General features: G+C 38.7%; 1 protein-coding gene across 1 annotated transcript in view; it reads right to left on the reverse strand.

Annotated features, from left to right (window-relative positions):
- Positions 1-204: 204 nt before the first annotated feature.
- The window catches only part of ITPRID1 (ITPR interacting domain containing 1), a gene marked incomplete at both ends in the record, with an annotated part of 99,994 nt that continues 87,679 nt past the window's right edge, over positions 205-12,519 (reverse strand). The window contains 4 exons of the mRNA XM_081346234.1: positions 205-284; positions 7,148-7,433; positions 10,179-10,290; positions 10,895-11,022. Coding sequence (XP_081202360.1) covers positions 205-284; positions 7,148-7,433; positions 10,179-10,290; positions 10,895-11,022 — 606 coding nt within the window. The remainder of the gene's footprint in view (positions 285-7,147; positions 7,434-10,178; positions 10,291-10,894; positions 11,023-12,519) is intronic.

Consider the following 12,519-nt stretch of genomic DNA (forward strand, 5'->3'; position numbering starts at 1 on the left):
TTGTGGAGTTTTTGGTAGTTTCTGAACATTGGATTAATTGACTGCAGAATTTAATCAGATCTGTTCCTGGTCTGAGAAATGCAAGAAAGATTGTGTTGCCATGTTTTCTATCAGATGGGTGGTTCCCCATTGTTCTAACTCCCATTTCCTTTCACCTCCCTTCTTAAGTGAAAGTGCCAGAATACCTCATGCTTTCTGACTGTTCTAAGTAGTAGTGGCTTCATCATACCTGTAGATGGTAGCAAGTTGTTCAGAGATTTTGTTGTTGTTTATATTTTTCACCACTGTGGAAAAGAAACATGAGGGAAAACAAGGAACTTTATGGGATAATGTTTTAGTGCAATTTTAACAAACTACAGGGAAAGTTAGCATGGCTTCAAAAATCCATGCAACCCCAAGAAGGTAACAAAGAGATTGATTCTTGCAATGGAGCCACAGTAGCCTCAGGGTGCTGGCTAGACCCAGGTGAAGAAGAATAGGCACTGTATATACGCATGCTATGAGTTGAAGGGACGTACTTGGAGATTATGGAGAAGTGATCTAAAATTTGTTGCATGTAATGAATGAAATGAAGGACAATGAAAATGAGAACAGAGAGGGAAAGAATGCCATTCATTATATGTAATTCGGCTTAGTTACAGTATAATATAGCCATCAGCAATGAAACTGTCCTAAAGGTCTGAGGTGGCAATTGACCAGAAAGTAACTGGAAAGGAAGTGTTTAATTTAAATGAATCAAATCTTACTAGAATTCTTAATTCTTTAAAGTAAAATAATGTAAGCCAAAAGTCAATAGTACTGTTTCTATTTTAACTTTCTAGATTTATAACCATAGTGTGAAACTGCAATTTGACATCCTTTTGACTTTGCTTAGGGACAACTCCAGGAAGTTTTTTTTTAACAGCCTTTGAACTCTCCTTGGCAGATATCCCAAATCAGGTTTTTATACAAAGCTCACTCCTTGTGTTGTTTAATTCAATCAGCTTTCAGACATCTGTTTCCATTTGTTTAAACAGAATATGATCTATAGCATTACCAATATGAAGTGATATTAAATATAAGCAGTTCCAGTTTCTTTCAATATTGTTTAACAAAAAGTGAAGACCCATAAAAATACAAACTGTGGAAATAGTAACAGTAAAACAATGCCCAATGTAAACTTGAATACAGTCATTCAAGGTTAAATAAAGGATAATTCAGTCCTTAAGAGGGTATTCTTAAGGGCTTATTCCAAGAAATAATGAATTGTTTCACATGGTTCCATTATGATGTCCTTGGAACCTTTGCTATAAACTGCAGAAGGTAAGAAAACTGGAAATTAATAAGGTAAAGGTAAAGGTTCCCCCGCACATGGGTGCTAGTCGTTTCCGACTCTAGGGGCCGGTGCTCATCTCCGTTTCAAAGCCGAAGAGCCAGCGCTTGTCCGAGGACGTCTCCGTGGTCATGTGGCCGGCATGACTAGACGCCAAAGGCGCACGGAACGCTGTTACCTTCCCACCGGAGTGGTCCCTATTTTTCTACTTGCATTTTTACGTGCTTTCGAACTGCTAGGTTGGCAGAAGCTGGGACGAGTAACAGGCGCTCACTCTGTTACGCGGCACTCGGGATTCGACCCGCCAAACTGCCGACCTTCTGATCGACAAGCTCAGCATCCTAACCCACTGAGCCACCGCGTCCCATTGGAAATTAATACATTGCTTTAAATTACAATATATGGTACTTAGTTTAGTTTAGACTAATGCATGAAATCTGTTATGGAATAGAAGAGTCTAATAGATAAAAATTGAACATTGCTTGTACAGCAGCCAAACAGTGTCATGTGCTCCTTTACATCTCCATTCCCATTATGGTTGCCATGGAGCAACAGCTGGGCTAATGTTGATGTCAAAAGTCATATGCTCTTAAAGCTTCCCAAATGGTTGATATGTTTGAAAAATACTCAGTGGCTCACACTGAGTGAAGTATTACATTGGGTAGAATAAGGAAGAAATTGCAATGCTTTTCTTAGAAGTCAGGTATGATTTGAAACAGTTATGAAGGCAACTTATTATAATTCCTTACTCTTTAGTTACAGAAATTTCTATGGAATAAGAATGGATTTATACATGCAGGGTATTTAGATGTTTCAAAAATAATGAAGACACTAATGCCATTTTTCACTTTAATCAACTAATCTTTATTGTCAATTAAGTTTGCCAAAATGCACATCAGCTTTAAGGCAGCATTAGCTATCACAAAACTATGTTGCAGCTGGGCAGGCACATATCTCCAGTTCAGAAACAGAAAAAAAGGGTGTACATGGATTTGTGAAACTTGCACAATAGGCCTGAACATGACCAAAAAAAAAATTGAGGTTTTCTTTAGTCTAGTACTAAATTCACAGTATTATAATAGCTCTCTTACAATAATAACACTTGGGGAATGTTAACTTGTAAAAATCTAAAATTTTAGGAATAACATTTGAGATACATTTATTTGGACAAGTAACAACTGATGAAAAGTTTAATCCTGAGGAATATTGCTGACCTGATTGGCTGTAAGATGCAACATAAAAATATTATTAGAAATCAATAAGGACAACTTTTAAAAACTGAGGGGATGGGTTACAAGGATATTAGAAAGGTGACCTAACATTTTGAAGGAGGTTTATATCAACATTGAGTTAAGATCTGTATATAGTATGTTTTCCATATATGTTTTTGTTTTAAATATATTCAGTGATAAAATGAGTAATTTCAAGACAGTAAAATAAAATAATGTAAAATGTCCAGATTTTCTCAAAAGAAACCTGAGCATCACATTCTTGCAGCAAAAACAAGTTTTCTTATTTTATTCCTTGTGATGGAAATCAGCCATAACAATTGCCCATTAACCATTAATTCATGCTCATGCTGTTTTAAACTAACACCAGTAGAGGGTGCTTAATATCAGGAGAAAAACTGTTCAGAGATCAGAAAATTCTTGGAAGAGGCTACGCTATATTTAATTATCTTGCATTATCTTGTTAGCATCAATCTTACATGTAAAGTCTTTTTTTTTAAAAATAAAAATAAAAATCCAGTATCAATAAAGGAATTGAAACAGAGTTTTTGATAAAGGATATTTTTCTTATCACTTCCTTATTCAGAATAGATCTGTTGGTTTTTATACTGATAGCTCTGTAATTTATTTTATAAAATCATTATCAGGACTTTTCCCATGTTGTTTCAATATATTCACTCATGAAACCAAGGACATTAAGGAAAAATGTCACATAGTACAGCAGCTTAGTTCCATTTCTTTGAAGAGGTTCAAATGTTTTTTCTTCTAGAAAATAATGCTTCAAGCAGAATGGTTTCCATCATTCCCTTCCTTCTAATGCATCATTATTTGAAGAACTTCGGAAAGATCTTTTCAGCTAATAAAAATTAGAAATAATAAGACAAAAGTTAGAAATGAATAGATTAACAGTTGCAATTGTGGATATCTACCTACAGTCACAAGGGATAGACAAATAACCAGGGCTTTTTTTGTCATAGAACGCTCAGAACGGAGTTCCAACACCTTTTTTGGATGGAACCTTGTAGGGTAGACAAGGCGGGTTGTATGACATGTGTGAGTTCCGGCACCTTTTTCTTTTACAAAAAAAGCACTGCAAATAACAATGGCTAAAATAGCTCTTTTCTGCTAAAGGTGCCAGCATTTATTAAGGCTGGCAATGGAGGAAAGGGAGAGAATGATAAAGGCCTTCAAATGAATCAATTGTTCTTCCTGGAAATATATTGCTGAGCAGCTCCCTTGATCCCTACACAAACCTCCCTTCTACAACATTCCAAATCAGAAAATGAAAAGTTGTATGTAAAAATAATATTCTCAAACCAAGATTCAAACACCAAATTTAATGATTGTCAATGCAATATGAGTTAGGAAATATGCAAACTCTGCATTCTGTTTCAATGATAATTTGTAAATATGCAACTGATGCTCTTAAAGTGCAGAAGCATATTACTTCTATCTATAGATGTTTGTGTTGCATAGAACTGATATTTAGCTCAGTTCATAGTGGCAGATAAGTAGTCAAATCCTTTATTTCTATTTCCCAATTCTTCCCACATTGGCTGAGAATTCTGGTAAATGTACTCCAATGTAATTACTTTAAGACTAGAATTAAATAACTATAGTAAGATTGGGATGCTCTCAGAAATAATTATTATATTTGAATGGCCTGCAAAAATTTGAAGATAGGGTATAAAGTAATTTAAGAAGACCAGCAAGTGAAGATGTAATCTGAATTTGCTCCACATATTCGAACTGAAGATATATTTGGGGATTTTGAATTTTTTCAAAGGAAAAGCTTCCTTAACATATTCAAGCACTTCCTATTAACGCTCCGTTTTTCTCTTTCTGCTGCTAGAAGTGAAAGCTGTCGAAATTTTTACAGGGTCTAAAAAGAAATGTTTTCCTTTTGAGATCAGGGAATTTCCCTTGAAGGGAAATCCAGTTTACTTTATTTATCTTATAGCCTGTTAAACATACTTCTAGGACCCATAAGGGACCAATGATTGCTTTATTTGTACCAATTAGAGAGCAAAGAAGATGTTACATAGTAATACACAAGATGTGTAAGATGCTTTAGAGTATGGATGGGCGACTGGTGGTACATGAAGTGGATTTGAGCACCACTGTTGTTTATTCAGCTAGTGCCATCCACACAATATTTTAACCAAAGTGAAAAGTTTCTGCATAGTTTCATTGATATGAAATTTCAAGTTATATTTCACTCTCAGAGGCATCCATAAAAGTAGCCATGATTAAGTCAAGATATAAAATGTGTATAAAGATATCCAAGCTCCACCCTTTAAGAACCTGTAAGCATCATGACATACTGTATGTAAAAAAGGGGCAGAGTTTACAATGCAACAATAGTATTACATCTTCCCTACAATCACTTTTTCATCTTATAGCTTCCCTTTTTTGGATGAAACAAACATAAATTGTATAAATATTGTGTAAAATACTATACCTGGGCACATCCATTGCATAAATACTGTACAGACTATCTAAGCACTCACTTTCTTAACAATAAGTCTTCCCCTCTATGCCCCTGATGCACATCCAAAGAACAGAAAACTTGGATTTCAGTTCTACGCAGCTAGTACGACAGCCAAGGGAGCACGAAGATCTGAGCCCTATGGCTGATTTCTCTCTATTTGGGGACCCTAAATGGTCCAAAGCCACCCTGGAGAGGTGTCAAGGAAGGAGGGAAGCCCCGTTGATCCTGGGGAAATGGTGGTCAATCCGGACGTCTGGGGAAAGCTCTCCAAAAACTGACAGAAATAAGGCTAGCGTCATTTGTGACTCTAGCCCAAGCTACATGCAGCCGAAGCCAAAAAGCACTAAATTAAGCAAGATTCTAAACAGTGTGAGTGCACTGGGTAAGTATATTGGTTCTCTCTCTTCTACATGACTGATTTCCTGGGGGGGGGGGGAGAAAAAAAACCCAGAAGTAAAAATCCTCCAAAAGTGAGGGGGAAAAAAAGAGATCTTTGCTCCACCCTCCTCTAAATGGAAGTGGTGAATTAAGTTTATGGTGGAAAAAAATACAGAAAATTGAAAGATGGACTGGTGCTGACATCTAGTGGTGGATGAAAATACTGCCCTAAATATACAGTCCAGAAAGAAAAGCCCATAGTGACCTTCAGGACTTTGATTAAACAAAGAGCAGCTGCAACAAAAGAAAAGAAAACATTGTGGACTATCTACAAAGTGAGAACTATAAAACTTAGAAAAAAATTGACCTTCCTGGATTATAAATATTTTTAAATTGTAACTTTAAAGTGATTGGCAGAGAAAGGATTTTTGGTCATTATGGAGCATCAGAGTTCTCCAGAAAGAACATCAAGAAAAAAATAAATACTTACCAGGAGGAAATGTATGTTCTGTTACAACAAATGCAAATGATATTAATTTCAAACCATGAGGAAATTAAAAATGAATTTGAAAATTTAAATGAATGCATTCTCAATTTAATGTCACAACATTAAATGACCAGAAAACAAAAAGAGAGAGGTCATGTAAAGCAGATAACTGAATATAAATTAGTAGAGACACACGTGGAGAAGGACTTACAAGAAACATTGAACATGGAAAAGATAACTTGTACTTTAAGACTGCAAAGTAAATTTGAGGATAAAGAAAAAGATTTGACAAAATAGATTGCTGAGCTGTTGGGAGTACCACAAGAAATGGGAAGACAAGGAAAAATCAGAGAAATCTTCAATGAATATGAAGGGGCAAGATCTTTTTACAAAGACATGATGTTTGATTTGCCTACTATATCCACAACAACATTTACAAGATTATGGAAAGACTCTTTGATTCAATGGAATATATTGATTGGGAAAGTTGCTTGGCAAAAGAAGAGGGCTACAGTGAGAATTAAGGAATTAGATGATGGGGTGTATCAGAGGGAATATTTAAAAATTAAACAACTGTTTGAATATGGTTGAAGAAATAGAAAGATTTTAGTTTAAGAGGGATGAACCCTCCAAGTATGACAGTATTTTTTCTTTTTTTCTTTTGTTTTTTGATATGAGAAATAGAAAAAAGTTTGGGATGATCAATATAAAGGAAATGTTTTAGATATTTAAATGTAATTGAGTTTAAGAAAATTCCAATGGATAACTAAAAAGAAAAATTTTTTTGGAATAGAGTTAAAAGATTAGATGATTGGATTTATTAAATGGAACATTTAAAGATTAAACATAGGTTTAATTATGGGTAAAAAGAACACAAAAAATTTGGAAATAGGTGTATACTAGTTCAAGAGGGATATGTATTTTAAGTAGTATATTATTTTCTTATTTTTCTCTCCCGCCTTTTGTCTCTCTCTCTTTCTCTTGTCTTTTCTTTTTCTGTGTTTTTCTTTTGTGTCTTTTTCTTACTTACCGGTACTTTTTAAGACATGAAAATAGATTTAAATACTTTGAGGTAATTAACTCTGGGAAAATTTTGACCAGTAAGAATGTTTTGAACATTGTAGGGAAAATAAATTTAAATAAGAATTGTAAACAGGATTCATGACGAGGCAACCAGAAGCATCGAGGAGCAATCCTTACATTCTGTATAATGCCCTTGAAGTTTATTTTGGGCTGAGAGGGAGCTTTACTTTCTTTTTTATTCTTGTGAAGCTCCTTGGGAACTAACACCAAGCTGGTCTCAGTTGCTAAAGCTGAGGCATGCAGCTTATTTTGTCTGGTGAAAGTAGCTGAAGGACTTGATGGGATTGTTGCACTTCTGGCTGGAGGCCTGTGTCGGATCCCTTTAACACATCCAGCTCTAGCGCAGAAAACAGGAAAGGACTGTCCAGTCTTATCTTCATTTTTTCCCCATGAATCAGAAATTCCAAATTCTGAGCATAAAGAAGACTGTGTGCTTAATAGTTGATCCAGTTGCTGCAAAAAAAAAGTTATTAGCTAACTATAACAAAGGTAGGAGATGACAGACAGACAGAAACAGACTGACTGACTGTCAGTGTGTAAGAACTAGCCAATGGGAACTGTTATTTAACTGAGACACAGGATTTATATATATAGAAATAAATATATATATATTGGGCTTATTATTTTTGTGCTGGAAAGCTATAAAAATCTAGCAGAGACAGACAGCCAGACAGACATTGCCATCTAGTTGTTGTCCAGAGGTTTCCAGCCCAAATTTGATAAGAGTTCATACATAGCCACTCCACACAACTGTGCAGGGCTTTGGTCTGTCTTTCATAATACAATCCCCCTCTCTTTGAAAATGAGAAATTAGAACCATTGTTATTATATGAATGTTGGGAAGCATTATCTTCAAACATATGGGAAATTTGGCTATTTTGTTTTATTTATGTACTTTGTATGCTTACTTTACTGATTTTAAATAAATTAAATAAATTTAAACAAATAAAATAAAATTTATATTATTTGGCTATTTTGTTTTATTTAAAAGATTCAGAAAGCTGACTTCTGGTTTGCACTCATAGCGCATGGCCATGTAAGAGCAGACCTCCACTCCACATGGCTAATTTCACCTTGCCAGGGGGACCCTAGATGGGTCTGAAGTCACCCCACATAGGTGACTGGGAAGGAGGGGCACTCCGTTGATCATGAAGCAACAGCAATCACTTTGTTTGATCTGGGGAAAGCTCTCTGAATCTGACAGGAGAAAGGCTAGCCTCATGCCAGGGTCTAGTCCAGGGGTGTCAAACTGCTGGCCCACAGGCCAGACGCGTCATCAGGAAACCGGCCCACTCCATTGCCAGCAATGGAGAAAAAGCTCTGATACGTCATGCAACTTCACGTGACGTTGAGAGTTTGACATGTCTGGTCTAGCCCAAGCTACTGCAGCCAAAGTCCAAGAGCACTACCAAGAACAATGATGAACAGCATGCTTGGAACTGGTGAGAGTATTTGATCTTCTCTCCCTTATTTCACAACTAGTCCCTGGGAAAATCTCCAAAGCAAACAACCTCCAAAAGTGAGGGGAGGGGACTACATTCCCATTCCCCCATAGATGGAAGCGGTGAATTAACCTTTAAGGAGGAAAGAACCTTACTGAAATTAAATTCAAAATACTACAATCTGATCAAATTTAGAAACTAAAACAAACTGCTAAGATTATATTCTAACGATTTTGATTGAATTACACAAAAAAAGAAAAATAATAACTTTTTGTCTGAAAGAGCTGGAAAATAAATATTTGCTGACATCTAGTGGACAATGAGAATATAGCACATTAAAGACAATGCCCAGAAACAAAGAAAAAAAAATCTGTTTCTACAAACTCTATCTTTAAGAAGATAGTTGCTAAGGAACAGAGAAGAGATTATTATTGTTTATTAACTATTATTAATTGTATATTCTTTTCTAAAAAATCTATGAACCAAGACAACACGCTGTACACCAGGCACTGAGGTTGTTATTGTAAAAAAAAACAAATAAAACATTTACCAAAAAAATGTATAATGTGCCTCATGTATTTTGCAATGGAAAATTCTGTAAAATTATATATGACCAATGAATAGTGATGAATATACTACAGGCTATGTGTGTTTCCTCAGTTTCATATCTGCAGTCTTTTTAGAGCAGAGGTGGGGAACTATGGCCCCTTTATGACTTATGGCTGGCTCAGGAATTCTGGGAGTTGAAGTCCACAAGTCATAAAAGGGCCTTAGTTCCCCACCACTGCTTTAGATTGATTAAAAATCATGCAAACAAATTCAGTAATGCTGGGTTTTTTGTTTGTTTGTTTGTTTTTGGAAGGCCAGGTCTGGTAACCCAAGTGAAAACAGAATCTTAAAATAAAATAGAGAGTGGGATACAACAAACTTTAAGCTAGTAGTATAGTTGTTCATTCAAGACCCCATCTCTTTGCTAAAATTAGAAATATTTCCCACCATTTGTAACTTTTTACAAAATTACAGCATTCATAGCTTTCTTTGATGGTGGCCATAAAAGACTAAGTTGAATTTCATAATTTTCAGTTGTTGTGCAGGAATATAACTATTGCTGGGGGGAAAAACTTTCCTCAAAGAGTTAAATGGCATGGATATTTTTTCATTTTTTTTCAATATAGAAGACATTGCTCTTCTGAGGGGTACTCAAAATCTCCAGGGCCATTCTCCAAAGAACTGTATAAAATGAATGTTCTCCTAAATCTCTGCTATTGTTTGAAAGAAACAAAAATCTTACCTGTTCTGGCTCTCAGTTCTTCCCATATAGAGTCCATATACACTAAGAAAGAACTTAAGGAAATGTTCATCAGAGATATGCTGCCAAATAAGCTGAAAGATTGCTCAGCAAAATTGCTCAAAAAATATTTAGTACACATTTGTGAATTCTGTCCAAATCTTTCACAAGACACTGCAGAAATACATTGCTCTGAAGTGCCCTGGGTGTGGTTCTGATTGTGGGACTAGCATATTCCCAAGATTATTCAAAGATAGTTCCATAAGCAGCGCAGTGACCTAGAAGTGAAGATGCTCGCCTCCCGCTATGAAGGTTGAGAATTCAATCCTAGGCAGCAGGATTGGGCATCCAGCCAATTAATGCTCAGCTCCATTCAGTCACCCTAACTCCACCCTGAGTAAAAAAAAACCAGATAGTCCCATGCAAAACATGGTATTCAATCAAAGGCAATCTGCTCATACAGCGTACCGTTAGAATTCCCTCCATGGCCTGGCAAGCCCAGCCCTGCAATTGGCATTCCAATTTAGCCACTTCTTGCCGAACAGCTTGTCGCATGGTCTGCATCCGTTGCCTTTCATCTCTGTGGAACATATCACAGAGACAAGAGAGAAAGTAGCAGCACAATTCTCAACAAAGCACTCGGTGCTTAATCTAATCACAATGCAAAGGTAAAAAAAACCCTGTTGGCCAAAGTATAATACAACTTCTTGAAATGATGGCTTGATCTAATTAATTTATTGCATTTGGGAGCAGTATGGGATCATGCCACTTGGCCATAAGAATCAGAGTTGCAACATTTAACTTTAGCAGATAATTATGCCCAGCTAACATTAACTGCTGAGTTTTTTGTAAATGAAATACTAACAAAGGTTTTTAATCTTACTGAATACTGAATTTCTCCCCCTCCTCCCCACACAATCAAATCATTGGAGAGATGTAGTAGTGGCAGATCCAAGTGGGAAAGAAGGTAAAACGTATCTCACTTGCTATTATGCCATAATGATTTTTGTTTAGAGACTATTCTGTTGTGAACATTTACTGTATACATTATTTTAAAGATACTGTAGCTCTAACTGTCCTCTACAATGCAGAGGGCAGACACATTTTGTTGGGGAACAATGTAAGCAAAACAAATGTGCAATGTGCAATAAAATGACAACTACATGTACATGTGATGTCATTACCGTCCCTCTTTCAACAGAATATTGGGAAATAAAGCTTCTTGTTCTGCTAGGTGCTGCTCAATTTCATCCAGCTTTTCTTGAAACCTCCGGCATGAGTTTTTCATAACTTCAATTTCATGGACTGTACACTAAATACAACACCAAGAAGAAACAACAACATACTATGTATTTACAGTAGAATAGTTAAGTGGTAGACAGGCTTATTTTGAGCAGTTACTACAAGAAAGTCCTTAGTCTTTGGCAGAATAAACTCAAAGGCTTTTCAGGAAAAATGTAAGAATATGGGGAAATTATGATTATCCATGTATTACTAAATTACAATAAGAACTCGGTTAGCAGGGTCAATGGTGGGGAATAATAACTATTCTGATTTAATAGTAATCTGCTGAAACTAATGCAACACAGCTATATCAAGAAGCATTCTCTACTCATTTATGGGAACCCTCCAAAAAATCAGAATAGAGCTGGAAGGGACCTTGGAAGTCTTCTAGTCCAACCCCCTGCTCAAGCAGGAGACCCTATACCATTTCAGAGAAGTGACTGTCTAGTCCACGGGTCGGCAACCCGCGGCTCCGGAGCCGCATGCGGCTCTTTGAGCCATCTCCTGCGGCTCCCAGCCGCCCGGTGCACGCACACCTCTTCAAACGGGCAGTGGTGCGCATGCACCTCTCCAAATGGAGAGTGGCACCGCCCGTTCCGAGAGGTGCGCGGGCACCTTTCCGAAGGGCGGAGGTGCGCGCGCATCTCTCCAAGCCGCCGGCGTCCCGTCCGGAGACCTGCCACGTTCACGGCAGCTGTGCAAACGGGATGGCGGTGGTTTGGAGAGTGCGCGTGCACCTCTCCCAAGCCGCCGACGTTTGGGGAGGTTTGGGGAGGTGCGCGCCAGGGAAAAGGCCGGGAGAGGAGGGGGTCTGGGCTGGGGGGGGAGGGATGGGGTGGGGGAGAAGGAGGCTTCCTGGGCTGGGGGGGGGAAAGCAGAAGCGAGGGATCAGGACTCCTCCCGCTTGGCTGCTGCCACCGCCGCCGCCGCTCCTACGGCCGCCGCCGCCTGCTCTCTCAGCTGGTTGCTTTCCGCTTCTCTCCCCTGCCCTGCCCCCCGCCTGCCCTCCTTCCTGCCTTCCTCCCCTCCACCTCGCATTCCTTGCTCCCGCGTTTTCCCTCTACCCGCCTCAGATTCGGGGTGATTCCCCGGGAGAGGGCGATGGGATTCCGGCGAGCTTTCAAGCCTTCTCGGCGGTCTCCAGCACGGCTCAGGAAGCGTTTCTGTGCCGCCCGGCTGGAGTCTTTGCCTCCTTCCCTCCCCCAAGCAAGGCGTCCTTTTTCAAGTTGCAAAACCAAGTGGGGTGAAGTGGGCTGTCGGGAAAGACATTCAGGAGGGTCACCCTGGAGAGGAGAGGGAGCAGGAGCGGGAGGAGGAGGAGGGAAAGGAGGAAGAGGAGGTGATTGACTCGCCCGACCCAGTCCGGGCCTGCCAGCCCCGTAATGTCCGAGCTCACACCGTGGGCGGAGAGGCAGGAAGCCGAGAGGAAGAAGACCGCCAGGAAGCTGCCTCTGCAGCCACCACCGCCTCCTCCTCCTCCTCCTCCTCCTCCTCCTCCGCCGCCTCTGTCTCTGTAGCCACCACT

Source organism: Vipera berus (genome assembly GCF_964194415.1).
Source record: "Vipera berus genome assembly, chromosome: Z".
Lineage (NCBI taxonomy): Eukaryota > Metazoa > Chordata > Lepidosauria > Squamata > Viperidae > Vipera > Vipera berus.